This window comes from Cervus canadensis, chromosome 26 (genome assembly GCF_019320065.1).
Source record: "Cervus canadensis isolate Bull #8, Minnesota chromosome 26, ASM1932006v1, whole genome shotgun sequence".
Lineage (NCBI taxonomy): Eukaryota > Metazoa > Chordata > Mammalia > Artiodactyla > Cervidae > Cervus > Cervus canadensis.
In genome coordinates, this window is record NC_057411.1 from 52,796,721 (window position 1) to 52,815,950 (window position 19,230).

The window sequence follows — 19,230 nt, forward strand, 5'->3', positions numbered from 1 at the left end:
CATTTGACATATTTACTAGGCTGAGTCCTCTGATCCATGAACATAGTATATACCTCCATTTTTTCAGGTCTTCATTGGTTACTTTCCTTACTGTTGCATAATTTTTAGCATACAGATTCTCTGTACACTTTGCTAAGCTTACACCCAAGTATTTACTTTTCTTTGATGTAACTGTGGCGAGCGGCAGCTGAGTGGTCCTGGAGCAGCGAGTGGCCAAGGGGAGATACCCCACGTCCAAGGTCAGGAACAGCGGCTGTGAGGAGATACCCCACATCCAAGGTCAGGAGCGGTGGCCGTGAGGAGATACCCCATGTCCAAGGTCAGGGGCAGCAGCTGTGAGGAGCTACCCCACATCCAAGGTAAGAGAAACCCCAGTAAGACAGCAGGCGCTGAGAGAGGGGGTCAGAGGGCAGACAGACTGAAACCACAATCACAGAAAGCCAGCCAATCTGATCACACGGACCACAGCCTTGTCTAACTCAATGAAACTAAGCCATGCTGTGTAGGGCTACCCAAGACAGACGGGTTATGGTGGGAAGTTCTCACAAATTATGGTCCACTGGAGAAGGGAATGGCAAACCACTTCAGTATTCTTGCCTTGAGAACCCCATGAACACTATGAAAAAGCAAAAAGATAGGACACTGAAAGATGAATTCCCCAGGTCTGTAGGTGCCCAATATGCTACTGGAGATCAGTGGAGAAGTAACTCCAGAAAGAATGAAGGGATGGAGCCAAAGTAAAAACAACACCTAGTTGTGGATGGGACTGGAGATAGAAGCAAGGTCCGATTCTGTAAAGAGCAATGTTGCATAGGAACCTGGAATGTTAGGTCCATGAATCAAGGCAAATTGGAAGTGGTTAAACAGGAGATGGCAAGAGTGAATGTTGACATTCTAGGAATCAGCGAACTGTGGACTGGAATGGGTGAATTTAACTCAGATGACCATTATACATACTACTGTGGGCAAGAATCCCTTAGAAAAAATGGAGTAACCATCATAGTCAACAAAAGAGCCTGAAATGCAGTACTTGGATGCAATCTCATAAACAACAGAATGATCTCTGTTTGTTTCCAAGGCAAACCATTCAGTATCACAGTAATCCAAGTCTATGCCCCGACCAGTAATGCTGAAGAAGCTGAAGTTGAACAGTTCTACAAAGACCTGTACAAGACCTTTTAGAACTAACACCCAAAAAAGATGTGCTTTTCATTATAGGGGACTGGAATGAAAAAGTAGGAAGTCGAGAAACACCTGGAGTAACAGGCAAATTTGGCCTTGGAGTACAGAATGAAGCAGGGCAAAGGCTAATAGAGTTTTGCCAAGAGAACGCACTGGTCATAGCAAACACCCTCTTCCAACAACACAGGAGAAGACTACACATGGACATCACCAGATGGCCAACACTGAAATGAGACTGATTATATTCTTTGCAGCCAAAGATGGAGAAGCTCTATACAGTCAGCAAAAACAAGACCAGGAGCTGACTGTGGCTCAGATAATGAACTTCTTATGGCCAAATTCAGACTTAAATTGAAGAAAGTGGGGAAAACCACTAGACCATTCAGGTATGACCTAAATCAAATCCTTTACGATTATACAGTGGAAGTGAGAAATAGATTTAAGGGGCTAGATCTGATAGACAGAGTGCCTGATGAACTATGGACAGAGGTTCATGACATTGTACAGGAGGCAGGGATCAAGACTATCCCCAAGAAAAAGACATGCAAAAAAGCAAAATGGCTGTCTGAGGAAGCCTTGCTACAAAAAGAAGAGCAGCGAAAAGCAAAGGAGATAAGGAAAGATATACCCATTTGAATGCAGAGTTCCAAAGAATAGCAGGGAGAGATAAGAAAGCCTTCCTCAGTGATCAGTGCAAAGAAATAGAGGAAAATAACAGAATGGGAAAGACTAGAGATCTCTTCAAGAAAATTAGAAATACCAAGAGAACATTTCATGCACAGATTCGTTCAATAAAGGACAGAAATGGTATGGCCCTAACAGAAGCAGAAGATATTAAGAAGAGGTGGCAAGAATACACAGAAGAACTGTACAAAAAAAGATCTTCATGACACAGATAATCACGATGGTATGATCCCTCACCTAGAACCAGACATCCTGGAATGTGAAGTCAAGTGGGCCTTAGGAAGCATCCCTATGAACAAAGCTAGTGGAGGTGATGGAATTCCAGTTGAGGTATTTCAAATCCTAAAAGATGATGCTGTTAAAGTGCTGCACTCAGTATGCCAGCAAATTTGGAAAACTCAGCAGAGGCCATGGGACTGGAAAAGGTCAGTTTTCATTCTAATCCCAAAGAAAGGCAATGCCAAAAAATGCTCAAACTACCACACAATTGCACTCATCTCACACGCTAGCAAAGTAATGCTCAAAATTCTCCAAGCCAGGCTTCAGCAATATGTGAATCGTGAACTTCCAGATGTTCAAGCTGGTTTTAGAAAAGGCAGAGGAACCAGAGATCAAAGTGCCAACATCTGCTGGATCATCGAGAAAGCAAAAGCATTCCAGAAAAACATCTATTTCTGCTTTATTGACTATGCCAAAGCCTTTGACTGTGTGGATCACAATAAATTGTGGAAAATTCTGAAAGAGATGGGAATACCAAACCACCTGACCTGCCTCTTGAGAAACCTGCATGCAGGTCAGGAAGCAACAGTTAGAACTGGACATGGAACAATAGACTGGCTCCAAATAGGAAAAGGAGTATGTCAAGGTTGTATGTTGTCACCCTGCTTATTTAATGTCTATGCAGAGTACATCATGCAAAATGCTGGGCTGGATGAAGCACAAGCTGGAATCAAGATTGCTGGGAGAAATATCAATAACCTCAGATATGCAGATGACACCACCCTTATGGCAGAAAGTGAAGAACTAAAGAGCCTCTTGATGAAAGTGAAAGAGGAGAGTGAAAAAGCTGGCTTACAGCACAACATTCAGAAAACTAAGATCATGGCATCCAATCCCATCACTTCATGGAAAATAGATGGGGAAACAGTGGAAACAGTGGCTGACTTTATTTTCTTGGGCTCCAAAATCACTGCAGATGGTGACTGCAGCCATGAAATTAAAAGATGCTTACTCCTGGGAAGGAAAGCTATGACCAACCTAGACAGCATATTAAAAAGCAGAGGCATTACTTTGCCAACAAAGGTCCATCTAGTCAAGGCTGTGGTTTTTCCAGTAGTCATGTATGGTTGTGAGAGTTAGACCATAAAGAAAGCTGAACGCCAAAGCATTAATGCTTTTTAACTGTGGTGTTGGAGAAGACTCTTTAGAGCCCCTTGGACTGCAAGGAGATCCAACCAGTCCATCCTAAAGGTGATCAGTCCTGGGTGTTCATTGGAGGGACTGATGTTGAAGCTGAAACTCCAATACTTTGGCCACCTGATTCAAAGATCTGACTCATTTGAAAAGACCCTGATGCTGGAAAGGATTGAAGGCAGGAGGAGAAGGGGACGACAGAGAATGAGATGGTTGGATGGCATCACGGACTCAATGGACATGAGTTTGAGCAAACCCTGGGAGCTGGTGATGTACAGGGAGGCCTGGCGTGCTGCAATCCATGGTGTTCCAAAGAGTTGGACACTATTGAATGATTAAACTGACCTGATGTAACTGTAAAGCATGTGTCTTTAATTTTGGTTTCCACATGCTTAAAGTAGATGTATAGAAAGGTGATTGATGGTTCTGTGCTGCCTACTCCACCAGAGCCCTCTGGAGAGGGAGGAAAGCCCTGCGGCAGAGCAGGGGGTCGAGAGGAGGCGAGGAGGGAGAGTGCAAGCCAGCCTGCAGGGGGCCTCAGGAGGAGGACTGCGGGGAGTCAGGAGAGGTGTGGCCCTCAGGGGAGGAAGGAAGCTGGACAGGAGACTGCCCACCCACAGGAGAGCTCTTGTGGGAGAGAGGAGGTGGCCCTTCTCTCCTTCCGGCCTTCAGTTCAGTTCAGTTGCTCAGTTGTGTCTGACTCTCTGCGACCCCATGGGCTGCATCACACCAGGCCTCCCTGTCCGTCACCAACTCTCGGAACTTGCTCAAAGTCATGTCCATTGAGTCCGTGATGCCATCCAAGCATCTCATCCTCTGTTGTCCCCTTCTCCTCCTGCCTCCAATCTTTCCCAGCATCAGGGTCTTTTCAAATGAGTCAGCTCTTCACATCAGGTGGCCAAAGTATTGGCACTTCAGCTTCAGCACCAGTCCTTCCAATGAATATTCAGGGCTGATTTCTTTTAAGATTGACTTGTTTTATCTCCTTGCAGTCCAAGGGACTCTCAAGAGTCTCCTCCAACACCACAGTTTGAAAGCTTCAATTTTTCGGCACTCAGCCTTCTTCATGGTCCAACTCTCACATCCATACATGACTACTGGAAAAACTATAGCTTTGACTAAACAGACATTTGTCAGCAAAGCGATGTCTCTGCTTTATAATATGCTGCCTAGGTTGGTAATAGCTTTTCTTTCAAGGAGCAACTGTCTTTAAATTTCAGGGCATTCACCATCTGTAGTGATTTTTGGAGTCCAAGAAAATAAAGTCTGTCACTGTTTCCGTTGTTTCACCATCTATTTGCCATGAAGTAATGGGACTGGATGCTAGAATCTTAGTTTCTCAAAGGTTGAGTTTTAAGCCAGCCTTTTCACTCTCCTCTTTCACCTTCATCAAGAGGCTCTTTAGCTCTTCACTTTCTGCCATTAGGTGGTGTCATCTGCATATCTGAGGTTTTTGATATTTCACCCAGCAATCTTGATTCCAGCTTGTGTTTCATCTAGCCTGGCACTTTTTTTTTTTTTTTTTTTTTTTAGCCTGGCATTTTACATGATGTACTCTGCATAGAAGTTAAATAAGCAGAGTGTCAATATACAGCCTTGACATACTCCTTTCCCAATTGAACAATCAATTGTTCCATGTCCAGTTCTAACTGTTGCTTTTTGACCCGAATACATGTTTCTCAGAAGGCAGGTAAGGTGGTGTAGTATTCCCACCTCTTTAAGACTTTTCTACAGTTTGATCTACACAGTCAAAGGCTTTGGCGCATTCAATGAAGCAGAAATAGATGTTTTTCTGGAATTCCCTTGCTTTTTCTATGATCCAATGGATGTTGGCAATTCGAGCTCTGGTTTCTTTACCTTTTCTAAATCCAGCTTGAACATCTGGAAGTTAATGGTTCACGTACTGTTGAAACCCATCTTGAAGGATTTTGAGCATTACCTTGCTAGCATGTGAAAAGAGTGCAATTGTTCAGTACTTTCAACATTCTTTGGCATTGCCTTTCTTTGGGATTGGACTGAAAACTGACCTTTTCCAGTCCTGTGGCCACTGCTGAGTTTTCCAAATTTGCTGGCATACTGAGTGCAGCACTTTAACAGCATCATCTTTTAGGATTTGAAGTAGCTGAGCTGGAATTCCATCACCTCCAATAGCTTTGTTTATAGTAATGCTTCCTAAGGCCCACTTGACCTCACACTCCAGGATGCCTGGCTCTTACGTGGGTAATCATACCATCATGTATATCCAGATCATTAAGACTTTTTGAATAGTTCCTCTGTGTATATTTGCCACTTCTCTGCATCCGTTAGGTTCTTACCGTTTTTGTCCTTTATTTGTCCATCTTTGCTTGAAATGTTCCCTTGGGATCCCTGTGTAAAGTCCACAGAAATTTATGTCTGATGTCTTCTCAGCTGCAAACTGCAGATTCCCAGGTAGGGGGAGGTCACCTGCTCCTCCCTGGCCCACGATCCCGTGCTCTGGCACAGCCCTTTCCCTGGGTGGGAGGACAGGCTAGTCTCCACCTCCCCCTTTGCCGGCATCGTCTCTGCCCGTCCTCCCTCAGTTTTGCTTCTCTGCAGGGCTGACTTGAGTGGAGTCAAGAGCATCTAGTGGAGTCTACAGCATTGATTGGAGGCGCTTTGCAAACTGACTCCAGCCTCCTCCTCCAGGCTGGCCTCCAGATGTTACTTGTTTGGACCTTAGGAAATTGGTGGGTGGGGGTGGCGGAGGGGTTCTTTCCACAGCCCCTTTCAGTAAGTGCGGCCTTTCTGCCAGGCAGTGACTTCCCGGAGCCTCTCCTGACCCACGTGCATGAGCGCATCCATCGCAAGAACCTCACAGAGGCTCTGCGAGGGCATTTTGGTCCTCTTTCTGCCTGACCAGTGGTAACCCCTGCCTGTGGGGCGGGTTCTGATCCGACCCCACCTCCGAGGGCGGTCCTGGCCCATCAGCGCTGCTCCAAAAGTCGGCGGCCCGGGTGTGGCGGCAATGGCGGGGCCGGCGGGGGACTGGCCAGAGGCTGCCGCGGCGACCTCGGCCCGGAGCGTGCTGGGGGGCTACCGCACCTACGCCCGCCGGTGGGTCTTCCTGCTGGTGATCAGCCTGCTCAGCTACTCCAACGCCACGGTAGGGGCTGGGCCGGGGCCGGACGGGCGGGGCAGGGCTGCGGGACAGGCCGGAACCCTGCCGACGTCCGGTGCGCGCCGGGCGCCGCGTCCCGGCGGAGAATAGGCCGCTGAGAACCCGCTCGGCCAGTCCCGGGACGCAGCCCTCCCGTCTCGCGACGGCAGAACCGCGGGGAAGGGCCGCCCGCGAGGCAGCCAGGGACCTCAGCGCGGGCCGGGGGCGGAGAGCCTCTTCCTTGACCGAGGCTGCGCAGGGAGAGCGGGTCTCCTGTCTGTCCTGGCAGGGCCTGAGCCCAGGTCCTGAGACCCACAGGATGCCTCTCCTGCCTCCGAAAGACTCACTGTTTACAGCCACGGAGGACTCCTCCCGAGGTCTCCCCTCTCTGCCAAGCGCACACCCACTGCAGCCTGGGCACCCGCTCTGCCCCCCTACCTGCCTCTCTTCCCTGGGTACCTGCCTCTCTTCCCTGGGTCCCTGCCGCCCTCCGCGGGTTTCTGGCTCACTTCCAAGGCCCCTCACCAGAGGCCTTTCTTGCCTGCCCACCCAGTCCCTTTCTTCACAGCCACCCAGCTGGGGTCGGCAGTGACCCTTCAGCTGTTCTAGAACCGACCCCACTGCTGGCAGGGACAGTGCTCATCATCACAGCTCCTGAAACTAGAGAAGCCCCCGCGAGAACCGGGTCTGCCGGTTCTGGGGCCCCAACTCTCCCAACCTGCTGCTCCCCCAGACTCGCTCCTTGAGGGCCCAGGCCCTCTGCCGGCCCAGCACGCACCACGACTCAGCCAGCAGACCTTTCTCTGCTCCTCCAGCCCCGGGCTGTGCCGTCCTGCGTGCCTTGGACCGCATGCTCTTCCCAGCCCGAGGCTAGTGGCTGCCTGCTCGGGGCCCCCGGGTCTCCTCCTGTAGGCTGCCTGAAAGAACGCTGTTCGGCCTCACGCTGGACCTCAGGGAGCGGGCCGGCGGGGGGCGGCCATGGTCGTGAAGCGCAAAGCGGCGGCGGGTAGCGGCCCGAAGCTCAGAGAGGCCGAGTGGGGAGGGAGGTCAGGTGCAGAGACTGTGACGAGGAGGGGCTGGCAGGTGAGGGCAGCCCTGGAAGGTACCACCTTGGAGAGGTTCTTGGGCGACAGCCCCTCTTGGACGTCACTGCAAACTTTTTGGGACCTCTTTCCTCCTCTTCTTGCTGGCCAGCCCTGTGCTGGGACAAGTGGCATCCCCAGCCTGGTTCGTTTTTCTCTGCAGCAGTTGCCGGTCTGCGTCTGAACACTGTGAAGCCAGGACTGGGTTTCGGTGCAGTGATTTGAGAATGCAGAGCGGGGGTCTCTCTCAGCCCCCTCCAGCTGCTTCAGTGTCTGGGGGTGGATGTTGGAGCACGAGGCTGTGCCCCTGCACTTGTCTCGTCCACAAGTCGTCATGGAGCAGACAGGAATCACACCAGGACTTGTCACGGTTCCCGTGGGGTCACGGCAGGGAGCTCGGGTCCAGAGATGCACCCTCGCTTACTCCTCCTGCGGCCAGATGCGCAGGGCCCTCGGTCCCGGGCGGGGTGGGCAGTGTGAAGGGCACGTGGGCGGCACTTGCAATGAGGCCTCAGTGGCCCTGGAGTGGTCTGGGTGAGGGCCAGCGTGGGGGACAGCCACCCACGTTCTCAAAGGACGCACAGGGCCTCCCGGCAGGCTGGGAACACGTGGAGGAAGTCCACGCCATGGGCACACAATCACCCCCACGTTGCTGTGTGCATTTCAGACCTGTCTCTGCCCCGCTGGCCACAGGTTCTGGGGAGGATGGAGGGGCGAGGCTAGAGAAGGTGGGCTGCGCCTAGAAGGTGTGGCAGCCAGAGCTAGGCTTTCTCGCCGCTGGATCAGCTGGGCAGGAAGCAAGTGGCCTGCACCAAGCTCTTCCTGAACCTAGAAGCTCTGTCCTGAAAAAAGGGAAAAGGCAACTGTTGCTCAAGGTTGCTGTCATGTGGGGCTCTGTGGTCAGAGCTCTGTTCGGGTTAGGAAGGCTAGATCCTGCGGCATGGGGGCAGGGTGTGAGGCCTGGGTGAGCTCCCGCCTTGCTGTGTCTTCTCAGAGGTGGAGTCCGCAGGCTTTGATCTGTAACACCTTCATTTCTGGACCAAGCCAGGACGCCTCCCCACTCCCTCCTGCAGTAAGCTCTGGTGCACCTGGGTTCCCTCCACGGGCACTGAGTGTCCACAGAGTGGCCCCCCACAACATGCTCCTCGGCCTGTCCTGTCCGGGCAAACTACACGTCCACGTGACAGGGGGCCGGGGGACCCTCTCCCACCCCCCAGTGCTCCAGCTTTGGCCAGCACCCAGTCTAGGCGCCCTCCACCCCGGCAAGGTGGCCATCTCTCATCTGCTGTCAGCCCCAGGCCTTCTCCTTGGAGGGTCGGTCCTGGGGGCCTCACTGTCCTGCAGAGTCCAGCCAGGTTGTCGCCTCCATCTGCCCCAGGACCATGTCTGCAAGGATGGTTCTGGTCCTCTGCCCCAACATGCTGTCTGAACCCCCAGCTGGTGCCTCCCCTCTGGTGTGACCAAGTGAAGACCCCAGCCCTGACGGGACCCCTGGACCCTTTCTTTCCCTCAGACCAGCTGGCCGCGCCCAGGGCAGCCGGCAGCCACAGTGTCTGAGGTGCCCGCCCCGGGCTGACTCCAGCCTGTGTCTCGCAGCTGTGGCTCAGCTTCGCGCCCGTGGCTGACACGATCGCTCGGCACTTCCTCCTCTCCACTGAGCAGATCAACTGGCTATCACTGGTCTACCTCGTGGTGTCCATCCCGTCCGGTGTGGTGGCCGTCTGGGTTCTGGACTCTGTTGGACTCCGCTGGGCGGTGAGTCCGACCGCACACCAGGGCCTGCTCTGGGACGGGTGGGTCCCCGAGCGCGGGATCAAGAGCCACCCCCTCCTCCCAAGACCCGAGTCCTCAGGCAGAGCCCCTGGGTGGCGAGTGGGGGCTGGGGCGCTGGGGGCGTCCCGGCTGGTTGCAGCTCTTCTGACCCCACCCTTGCAGACCACCTTAGGTGCGTTCCTGAACTTCTCGGGGAGCGTGATCCGCTCCATACCCTGCATGGCCATCGGCACCCAGGACCCGTTTGTCCTCCTCTTGGGTGGGCAGAGCCTCTGCGCCCTGGCCCAGACCCTGGTCATCTTCTCTCCAGCCAAGCTGGCCGCCTTGTGGTTCCCTGAGCACCAGCGAGCCACAGCCAACATGATCGGCACCATGTGTGAGTCTCGGCGAGGCCGGCGTCCCCTCTGCTAAGTGTGTGGCCTGGCGCCTCTGTGTGCTCCCCAGTCTGGGGGGGGGCCAGGGCTCCTCTGTGGATGGGGGCCCAGCCTGCCTTCCTGAGCTGACACATGTCCCTGTCCATTTAGCGAATCCCCTGGGTATTCTGGTGGCCAACCTGGTGTCTCCCATCCTTGTGAAGACAGAGGAGGACATCCCCTTGATGGTGAGGGAGCTCACAGGTGCATGTGTGTGTGCACCTCTGTGTATGGTGTATAGTGTGTGGCTGTGCTTGAGTGGCTGTGTGTTTGCATGTGTGTGTGTGCATGTTTGTGGGCTGTGTGTGCTAGTGCGTGTGTGCACGTGTGCAGGAGTGGTGGGCTCGTGCACCCACACCATCCATGTGTGTGCACTTGCACCTTCTCTGGACACAGGGCTGAGTGCACCCCATGTACGTGGGGCTTCCTCCATTTCAAGTACTGGGTGCCTTCCGAGTGTCAGGGACAACCCCGGGCACTGGGATGCTGGGTGTTTTTCTTGGAGGGGAGAGAGCACCAGGGCGGCGAGAGGCTGGCTGCAGCAGGATGAGGCATTGAGGGTGGGGGGGGGTGGGGAGGAGGATGAGGGACCAGAGAGAAAGGCGCTGCGGTGGAGGGGAGACTGAGGGGTGTGTCTGCTGAGCAAGGGGAGGGTGGAGGGAAGCATCAGTCCAGGTGGCAGGCGGTTGGCTTGATGTGATGGACACCCTGGGGGATCCGAAGGGGGAGTGATTCCATCTGGTCCAGAACGGCTCGGGGAGCGAAAGGTGTGCCTGGAGTGTCCAGGGAGAGAACCTAGGCTTTGATCCAGCTGGGGAGTGGGGTGCACGGAGGAGTGAGGGGCTTCCAGCTGGGTGAAAGTTGGGGTCACTCACAGAGGTGGGAGAGGGGGTCCAGGTGACAGCTGGATAGAGCTCCCAGAGACAGTCGAGCCGTCATTGGAGTCACCCTTGGGTGAAATTTTGAAAGCCAGGCTTCTGAATACAGCAAAGCAGAGGCGGCCCTGAACGGGCCCTGGGCTTGCTGGTGTCCACCTGGAACGACAGGCGGGGGCAGGCAGTGAGGAGGCAGCAGCTTGTCTGGAGCCCGGGGAGCAGGCTTGAAGAGCCCATGTGCATGTGTGTGCATCCATGGGGACCTGTGTGCATGTACTCATGCCCGTGTGCATGCATCCACGAGGACCTGTGTGCGTGCACTCACGCCCGTGTGCGTGCATCCACGGGGACCTGTGTGCGTGCACTCATGCACACCCTCCCCACAGCTAGGCACCTACATCCTCCCTGCCGGCCTTGCCTTCCTGCTGGCCACTGCATGCCTCTGGGAGAGCGTGCCCCCCACCCCGCCCTCTGTGGGGGCTGCCCAGTCCACCTCGCTGTCGTTCCTAGCCGGGCTGAAGCTGGTCAGTGCCCCACGTGCTGTGGGCCCTGGGGGCAGGGGGGTGGGGAGGGCAGAAGGACGGGGAGGGGCAGGCCGCCCCTGGAGCCCCTGCCTGTGCTGCTGAGGCTCTAGACTGAGCGACCCCTCCCCTTTAGCTCACAAGGAACAAGGCCTACATCATTCTGGCCGTGTGCTTCGGGGGCGGCATTGGCATCTTCTCCAGCTTCTCGGCCCTCCTGGAGCAGGTCCTCTGCGTGAACGGCTACTCCAGCGTGAGTGCTGGCCCCGAGCTGGGGGCCCCCTGCCCAGACACAGCCTTGGGGGCCTGTTGACCTGCTGGTGGCTGTGGAGTGGCCCACGAGCTCCCCAAATGCTGTCTCCACACCTGGATGGGGTGACCTCCTGTTAGGGTGCTCTTGAGATGCTGTATGAATCTGTGTCTGCAGACAGTGGGTGGCAGCTGTGGGCCGGGGTGCTGGCAGAGGCCCTCCGCCAGGCCTGTGGGTCCTTCTGGCATCGGACTGGCAGCATCTCTGCTGTGCCTGCTGTGGTCTGGCTTCAGCACTGGGTTCAGGCCCCGAGTGCTCCCAGTTTCTCAGAGGTGACAGGCACCGAGGGCGTCTGCGGAAGCCAGGCCCTTTCTCTAGGACTGGTCCAGTTCCTGGGTGGAGCTGAGACAAGCACGTGGCACATCCAGGGAGGACACCTCCCGCCTCCAAGCGTTCCACGCAGTCCTGCCTGGGTCTCCGGCGCTGCTCGGTGACCCTGCCATGGGCTTCCTGGTGGTGGTGTACACAGTAAGGATGAGTGCCACCTCCTGGGTTCAGATGATGGACAAGGTGCCCCCTACCCTCCAGGAATTTGCGGGCCTCTGTGGGGTTTTCTTCATCACGTTTGGAGTCTTGGGGGCAGTGGCTCTGGGCCTGTACGTGGACAGGACCAAGCACCTCACCGAGGCCATCAAGATCGGCCTCTGCCTGACGTCTCTGGCCTGCGTGGCCTTTGCTGTGGTAAGAGTCCTCTTGAGCTGAGACCACCTTGCAGAGGATGAGAATGGGGTCCCCCAGGGGTGGGGAAGCTGCTAGGTTGGCCATAACAGACACCAGACCCACTCAGACCCAGGCGTCGCCGCCGGGGTGTCCCTGTAGTGGTGTGAGTGCTGTGGCTTCTCCAGCCCTGGCACTGCCCTGCCCCCGACAGGGCCTGGCAGGGCCTGGGGTCCAGGCTGGAGCACTTCTGACTCCGGCCCTGCTGATCTGTGCGGCTCGCTGCCCAGGTGTCCCAGCTTCAGGGACAGACCATTGCACTGGCTGCCATCTGCTCGCTGCTGGGGTTCTTCGGCTTCTCGGTGGCGCCCGTTGCCATGGAGCTGGCGGTCGAGTGCTCCTTCCCCGTGGGTGAGGGCGCAGCCGCAGGACTGGTCTTCGTGCTGGGGTGAGTGCCCATTCCCATGACTTTCCTAGGGACCCAGGGACCCAGGGACCCTCCCCTTGCCCCATCCCCACAACCAGACGCACTGCGGGTGACCTGAATGCCTACTGTGTGCTGCCCTCAGGGTGCCCGGGGCAGTGCTGGGGTGGGGCTGAGGGCTTCATGGCTGTGCAGGCAGGCCGAGGGCGTTCTCATCATGGTGCTGCTGACCTCCCTGACCGTGCGCCACGCGGAGCCGTCTGTCTCCACCTGCCGGGATGGCCAGGGCCCACTGGACTGGAAGGGTAAGGGCACAGACCAGGAGGTTGACCCCACCCAGCCCTGGAGTCTCCCTTCCACCGGCCTCTTTCTCTTGGCAACCTCTGCCATCCTGGCAGGGTGTCCTTTGGGGGGTGAGGTGGGTTGGGGCGGACCCGAGGGCAGCAGGCAGAACCTGGAGCGCAGCCTGGTGGGAGCAGCGCCCCCACCTGTGACCCCATGTGTGAGCGGTTTTGAAGTGAGATCAGAGACAGGAGAGACAAAGTAAGAGACGCAGAGAAAGACAGAGATGGAGACAGAAAGCCAGAGAGACAGGAGTGGGATCGTGTTGCACACCCACGTCCTCAGACCTGGTGGGGTGACCTTGGGGCTCACGGCCCCTGGTTCTGCGAATCTGCCTCTTGGGGCTGGGCGGGGATCTATGCCCGAGGTTGCTCTGGGGTCCCCTGCACCTGGGTGAGTGCCCAGGCACTTGGGGCACCTCAGGCAGAGCTGGGCCGTGTCTCCCCAGTGCCCATGCTGCTGATGGCCGGCCTCTGCGTCCTCTTCAGCTGCCTCCTGGTGCTCCTCTTCCACACCCCGTACCGGCGCCTGCAGGCCGAGGCTGACGCCAGCCCCTCCATTCAGGAGGACGAACGCCCAGCAACTGCAGCAACCCTGGACCACGTGCCCTACCTGGCAGCCACGCCCTGAGGCTCCACCGCAGCACCCTGGCCCCCAGCAGCCCCTTCCTGAAACTGGTGCTCCTGGCCCTGCATCCTTACTCTTGGGAACCCTCCAAGACGTCTCAGGGGCCAGGCAGAGGGCCAGAGGCTGGAGAGCAGTTGGCATGAGATAAAGAGGACCTGGGGATGTGAAGGGGAGGCAGGGACGTGGGCTCTGGTCCCTCTGACTGGACCTGTCACGACTGAGGCTGGGATGACGCTGGCATCCTGGGGGACCCAGGGTCGTGGCTGCGGGGCCCAGAGGATTCTCTGTGGCTGTAGCAAGAAAAGCTTCTGCTGTGCAGACAGGCCACTGACCAGGGGTACCCCAGCGGCCAGACCAGGCCCAGGGTGGCTGCTGCAGGGGCTGGCCTGGCACCAGGGGCCCAGGGTGAGGGGGAACCGAGTGGGTGTGGGATTCCGAGGGCCCCAGTTTGGCTGGGTGTGGAGTGGACAGGTGTGAGGAAGGCCTTCCTCGAAGGAGCCCACACCAGAGCCACCTCTGCTGACCACTGAGTGTCCAGCCCTCCAGCCTGGTGCCAGCATAGATGGGCAGAGCAGGTGGGGCCAGGCTGGGCAGGAGGCAGAGGGTGGGCCCCAGGCAGACACTGCTACTCCCTGAAGACCCTCCTGCCCCCAGGGGGTTACCCCCACCCCAGACCTTCTTCACCCCATGGACACTCCCACCCCTGGAGGACACCTCCGCCCAACAGAGACACTGTGGGTTCTGCCTACTGTTTGTGGGCAGAAGGTTTGTGGGTTTACGTTTATTCAACTGGTCACAGTCCCGTGGGGCGGAGGTGCCCCTTACTCCTCTCCCCATGAGTGAGCACATGGCCCAGCACCTTGTAGTCAGATTGCCTGTGGCATTGCTGGTGGAGAACTGGAACATCTGGTCGACCTGCGAGTTTGGTGGGGGCGGGGGGGTCAGGCCCAGGCTGGGGTGGAAGGAGTGGGAGGGTCCCCAAGGCTGCAGCCAGCAGGTGAATTACAGGAACTGGACTCCAGGCTCTGTCTTGTTTCTGTGAGTGGGGCGAAGGAAGCTGGGGGAGACCCTGCAGGGCAAGGGGTGGGGCTGGGGCTGGCATCCCCCTTCCTGGACACTGGGCGTCCCACCCTCCAAATGCTGCAGCTTTTAGGGGCTGAGGCACATCCCCCCAGAGCCCCGAGGGCTATGCTTGGGCCTTACAGAGGGCCTTGGGGAAGGACGTAGGGCGCCAGGGGCCAAACCTCTTCAGCAGTCATGTTGTTGGCCTGGGACACGAGCTGCCCCGCCTGCTGCTGAGGACAGCAGGGAGCGGCCACATTAGGCTGTTCTGGGAAAGGCACTGACCCTGAACTGGAGGGGTGGCCCCAGGGGAGCCCTGTGATGGGTCCTCATGGGGGGCAGGGCTGCCCCCTTCAATCCCACCCGCTCACAGGGCAGCCACCTCTTGGGAGCCTGGCCCTGCGTGAGTCCTGGGCACTAGGGGGGACCACAGGGAGCCATCCCTGACTCCCACATCCCTGGGGCAACAGCCTGGCACACTGACTAGTCCTGTTATGAGACTGAAGGAGCCCAGAGGGGCTAAAAACTCAGCGATGGTCTGAATGGCAGTGACCGCTGGCCCCATGTGGGTATGGCTGACCCTGCCCTGGGTTACCATGAGGGACTCAGGATCCCGGGCAGGCTGATCAAGACCTGAAAGCTGGGACAGGTGGGGTGGAGGCTGGGGGTGGGCCTGGCTTCCTCCCGCCCTGGTGGTGCCTCGGTGCGCAGGGTCACGCTCACGAGTCCTTGTTGGCGCTGCCCTTGCCAGCAGGGTCCAGCATCTTGAATGCGCTGAGGACAGTCTCCTCAGTGTCCATGCCTGCCCACAGGAGGCCTTGAACCTTGGGCGTCTCAGGCGCTAGTCCTGCCCCCTTGCCACCTAGGGCTCCACGTCCTCACCCACTCGATGGTCTCAGTGGCCTTCCCACTCTGAGCACCTGAGAGACCTTCAGCTCCCACCCCAGGGTACTGTTCTTGGTACTGGTCCTGCCAGGCCCAGAGGTGGGCGACTTCTCAGTGAAGGACAGAGGCCCCCACCAGCCGGTGGAAGAGAGGTTGGCCTGGGCTGGGGGCCAACAGGGCCCCCAGATGTGGGTCCCGGAATGCCAGGTCCTGGAGATTTTCAAGAGGTCTGCAAATCTGGGTTTTATGTGAGATGTGCAGATGTTAGGAGGAGTCAAGTAAGTGCACACAGAGTGCTTGGCAGACCTGAAGCTGGCCTGATACTCACCACTCAGCTTCTCCCCAAACACGTTCAGGAACATGGTGAAGTTGATGGGCCCCGAGGCCTCCTTGAACGTGGCATCCAGCTTGTCATCCTTGACTTTGATCTTGTCTGTTGCAGGAATGGGGGGTGGGGGTGGGGGTCATGGGGCAGGAGTATCAGCTGCCCTGGTGGCCTTGTGGTTGGTACAGGCGCTGTGGGGCTGCCCCCCTCCGTCATTCTCCAGGTGTCCCCAACCCTCATTGCCATGAGAACTGTGTGTAAGCACAGCAGGTTCAGTTGGGAAACTGGCCACCACTGCCCACCTCTGGGCAGCCTCTCTGCACACCTGGGCTGGGTCAGCTGTGTCTTCCCTAGGGCTGACCACAGAGCTGAGGGACAGAATACCCCACCAGCGTGACCCCCACCTCCCTGGCAGAAGGCAGCAGAAGTGAGGGTGAGGGCCTCTCTGACGTGAACCTTTAAACTTGGGGCTGCAAGGTCCTGGAGACCCAGGGAGCAGGCTCTGCTAGGCTGGCCTTCTCAGGAGGACCTGTGCCCCTTTTGCCAGGGAGGCTCCAGGGGTGAGGAAACCTTAGCTCCGCTGGGAATGGGGCCGGTGGTGGGCGGAGGGGCACCCACGGCCGTGCCGCCCCAGGAAGGGGCTCGGGCCACATGGTCGACCTGCTCTGAGTCCAGAGGGGCCGGACATGGCCACCACCTCCGCTGGGAGCCAGCCTGCACTCAGGCTACACTTTGTACCCGGACCCCGGATTCCCTGCCCAAGCCTCGAGCCCCTTCCTGGGCCGTCCCCGGGGCTGGTCTGGGGGGACCGCGGCCCGGACAGGCCTGGGTGTGGCTGCGGCCGCACTGGAGCCGCGGGCGGGGCGGGACAGGCAGGAGGGAGAGCGCTCGGTTTTGCACTTTGTACAGTGGACTCACACTTTTCAAATATTTGTACCCGAGGTGTCTGGGCCTCGATTTGTGCTCAACCTGGTTCGAAAACGTCAGGGGACAGGAAAGTTGCACCCGCTGCGGGGAACACGAACTCGCTGCCGGCCACTGCACACGCGGAATCCGCCGCGCGCCGCGCCTGATGACGTCACCCGGGCGGGCGCGCGCGCCGTTCGCCCTCCGGCCGCCAGGGGTCGGCACTCGGCGTCCTCGAGCTGTGGACGGCGCATGCGCATGCCCGGCCGCGCCTCTGTGTCTGCGTTTCCGCGGTGTTTAGGGCCTTGCGGCGGCCTCTTTGGTCCGAATTGTGCTTCCGGCGCGAGGGTCACGGACAAGATGGTTCCGCCGGTGCAGGTCTCTCCGCTCATCAAGGTGAACCAGGCTCCGCAGCCGCCGCCGCTGATCGGCCCTGCGTGGGCAAAGCGCGTGAGCGTCTCGGTGGGGCTCGAGGCCCCGGCCCGGCGCCCCCGACTCTCAGCACCCCCTGCCCTGACCCGGAGGCTGCGACCCCCCCATCGGGCCCCGACGCCGCGGGTGTGATCCCCCTCCCCCCACCCCTCTCTCAGCGCCCGGGACCCTCGCCCTGACCCCGACCCTGTGGGCTGAGACTCCCCCATCGGGCCCCGAAGCCGCGGGTGTGACCCCCACCCCCCTCCCCTCTCTCAGCGCCCCGGACCCTGCCCCTGTGGGCTGAGACCCCCAGGCCCGGTCCCCCCTGCCTCCCCTGACCGCTTTTCCCCACAGCTCGGCCGTTACTCCGCCCTGTTCCTCGGCATGGCCTACGGCGCCAAGCGCTACAGTGAGTGTCCGCGGGCGTCTGCGGCCCCCCGGCCGGGGCGGGAGAGGGGCGGGGCGGCGCGGGAGGCCCCTGACCTGAGACCCGAGAGGGCCGGACCCCCGCGCGCGGCCGGTTGGAGGTTGGCCGGGCAGCCCCTTGCAACACAGAGGACTGAGTGCGGGGCGGCTGGGTGCCTGGAGTGGCCGCGGGCGTCCTGTAGCTGCCCTCTGGGTCGGGCTCTCCGTTAGGAGGTGGGTATCAGGCCTTTACCTACATCCAGGTAAAGGAGAGTGGGAATCAGGCGCCCCTGGCACTCACGGTGTACCTGAGGATGGCTTTGCCTATGAACTGAATTCCTTTTAGAGCTTCAGTGAAAACGTTCACTGGACACCCCCGCCCCCGCCTGTCCTTTGACAGATTACCTGAAACCCCGGGCAGAAGAGGAGAGGAGGCTCGCAGCCGAGGAGAAGAAGAAGCGGGATGAGCAGAAGCGCATCGAGCGGGAGCTGGCGGAAGGTGCTCACGCGGCTGGCTCTCCTAGATTTGTCCCCCGCCCCGCGTTGGGTTTTCAGAAACAGCTGCTGCTTCATACGGAGAAGAAAGGCCGCCTTCTCCGTTTCCACTGGCCCCTGGGCCATCCTTTGCGGGGTGGGCTGGGGGTGGGGAAGGAGAGCCCTTGTGGGGCGTGGGTGCTAACCTGCCTTTAGTGAGGCTCGGCCCCTGGGCCTTAGAGGTGGACTCTCTCTCTCACCATTAGAGGCCAGCAACCAGAGCCAGGCTCCACCCTCCCTGACTGCGGGGCAGGTCCTAGTGAGGACCCGCGGGTCAAGGAAGGCTGAGGACAGAGTGGAAACAGAGCATAGCCAGGCTGCATGAGAAGAGACGCTGGATGGTTTAACCCCCAAAATCCATGGCCTATGTGCCTGTGTAATGGTGTGTTTTCCTTCTAACTTTCCAGCCCAAGAGGATACCATATTGAAGTGAGCCTGCCCTTCTCCGGAGCAGTATGGATGAATAAAGTTTTCTGTGCTCTGTCAGTCTCTGACTTTCCTTTATTGTCCCCAGTAGTTTGGTTTCTGGACTCAGGCTCAGTTGTATGCCAACCTTGTCAGATTATGTGCAGTGTGAATGGAGAGGGATTCCAGAAAAACTATCAATGATTCAGTGATTGGTACATAAACAGGGCGGAACACAGAGAAACTTCATCGCTTGCTCTGGGGGCTGGGGGGTGGGAATGAGGAGGGAGCCCTTAAGGATGCAGTTTGTAACAGAGGCGCAGCTCACCCAAGCATCATGGGTGCTGCTGAGCTTCTCCCCTCAGCCCTGGCTCAGACCCTTGGACAGGCAGGAAAGGGAGGGGTGGGGGTGTCCTGATGCCCTTAGTGGTATAACTTGGATTTCTTTTCTCCTTTTGCACATTCTCCTCTTGACCCCAGGTAGGGGATGTGGCCTCCTGAGGACTTGGCTGGGGTGCAGCTAGCTTTTCAGTGGGCTTGGGCCTTTGTGCCTGAACAGACAGCAGACTCTGCCCCTGCTGGCTATGCCTCTTCAAGCCCAGTGCATGCATGCCACGTTGCTTCAGTCGTGTCCAACTCTGTGCGACCCTATGGACTGCAGCCTGCCAGGCTTCTCTGTCCATGGGATTCTCCAGGAAAAGAACACCAGAGTGTTTGAACTTTGAACTTTTTTAAGGTTTGTGTTTTTATGAACTAAAGCCAACAATGAATGATCTGATGAAACCAGAGTGGGTTGCCGTGCCCTCCCCCAAGGGATCTTCCTGACCCAGGGAATGACCCCTTGTCTCTTACTTCTTCTGCATTGGCAGGAGA

General features: G+C 57.8%; 3 protein-coding genes across 11 annotated transcripts; 2 read left to right on the forward strand and 1 right to left on the reverse strand.

Moving 5' to 3' along the window:
• The first annotated feature begins 6,199 nt into the window (after positions 1 to 6,199).
• Positions 6,200 to 14,445, forward strand: SLC49A3 (solute carrier family 49 member 3). 6 transcript variants are annotated; one of them, XM_043448000.1, is made up of 11 exons: positions 6,200 to 6,403; positions 9,076 to 9,234; positions 9,415 to 9,424; positions 9,563 to 9,628; positions 9,777 to 9,853; positions 10,927 to 11,064; positions 11,198 to 11,314; positions 11,900 to 12,052; positions 12,319 to 12,476; positions 12,648 to 12,757; positions 13,283 to 14,445. In XM_043448000.1, exons 1-11 carry the CDS (start codon positions 6,266 to 6,268, stop codon positions 13,567 to 13,569), a joined length of 1,413 nt encoding a protein of 470 aa, XP_043303935.1. In that variant the 5' UTR covers positions 6,200 to 6,265; the 3' UTR covers positions 13,570 to 14,445. The 6 variants fall into 6 exon arrangements, with proteins under 6 accessions (XP_043303935.1, XP_043303932.1, XP_043303934.1 ...); XM_043447997.1 differs by having other exon boundaries at positions 6,202 to 6,403; positions 9,415 to 9,628; XM_043447998.1 differs by having other exon boundaries at positions 6,205 to 6,403; positions 9,415 to 9,628; positions 13,243 to 14,445.
• On the reverse strand, positions 14,188 to 16,853 carry MYL5 (myosin light chain 5). Its single transcript, XM_043447979.1, is given in 7 exon segments — positions 14,188 to 14,291; positions 14,294 to 14,336; positions 14,666 to 14,710; positions 15,203 to 15,285; positions 15,697 to 15,801; positions 16,612 to 16,645; positions 16,719 to 16,853. Coding segments are annotated over 7 exon segments (522 nt in total). The 3' UTR covers positions 14,188 to 14,214.
• On the forward strand, positions 16,637 to 18,438 carry ATP5ME (ATP synthase membrane subunit e). Of its 4 annotated transcripts, none has more exons than XM_043448003.1 (4): positions 16,637 to 17,157; positions 17,368 to 17,422; positions 17,819 to 17,917; positions 18,360 to 18,438. In XM_043448003.1, the coding sequence occupies exons 1-4, from the start codon at positions 16,852 to 16,854 to the stop codon at positions 18,383 to 18,385; spliced, it is 486 nt and encodes a 161-aa protein (XP_043303938.1). In that variant the 5' UTR covers positions 16,637 to 16,851; the 3' UTR covers positions 18,386 to 18,438. The 4 variants fall into 4 exon arrangements, with proteins under 4 accessions (XP_043303938.1, XP_043303940.1, XP_043303939.1 ...); XM_043448005.1 differs by having other exon boundaries at positions 16,674 to 17,049; XM_043448004.1 differs by having other exon boundaries at positions 16,679 to 17,061.
• The last annotated feature ends 792 nt before the right edge of the window (positions 18,439 to 19,230 follow it).

Coding starts and splice junctions, on each gene's coding strand:
- SLC49A3 (XM_043447997.1), top strand. CDS start 6,266: ATGGCGGGGCCGGCGGGGGACTGGCCAGAGGCTGCCGCGGCGACCTCG. Junction 11,315..11,899: donor GCGTGAACGGCTACTCCAGC/GTGAGTGCTGGC, acceptor CCTACCCTCCAG/GAATTTGCGGGCCTCTGTGG. Junction 12,477..12,647: donor GGACTGGTCTTCGTGCTGGG/GTGAGTGCCCAT, acceptor ATGGCTGTGCAG/GCAGGCCGAGGGCGTTCTCA.
- ATP5ME (XM_043448003.1), top strand. CDS start 16,852: ATGCGCATGCCCGGCCGCGCCTCTGTGTCTGCGTTTCCGCGGTGTTTA. Junction 17,158..17,367: donor ATCGGGCCCCGACGCCGCGG/GTGTGATCCCCC, acceptor TTTTCCCCACAG/CTCGGCCGTTACTCCGCCCT. Junction 17,918..18,359: donor CGAGCGGGAGCTGGCGGAAG/GTGCTCACGCGG, acceptor CTAACTTTCCAG/CCCAAGAGGATACCATATTG.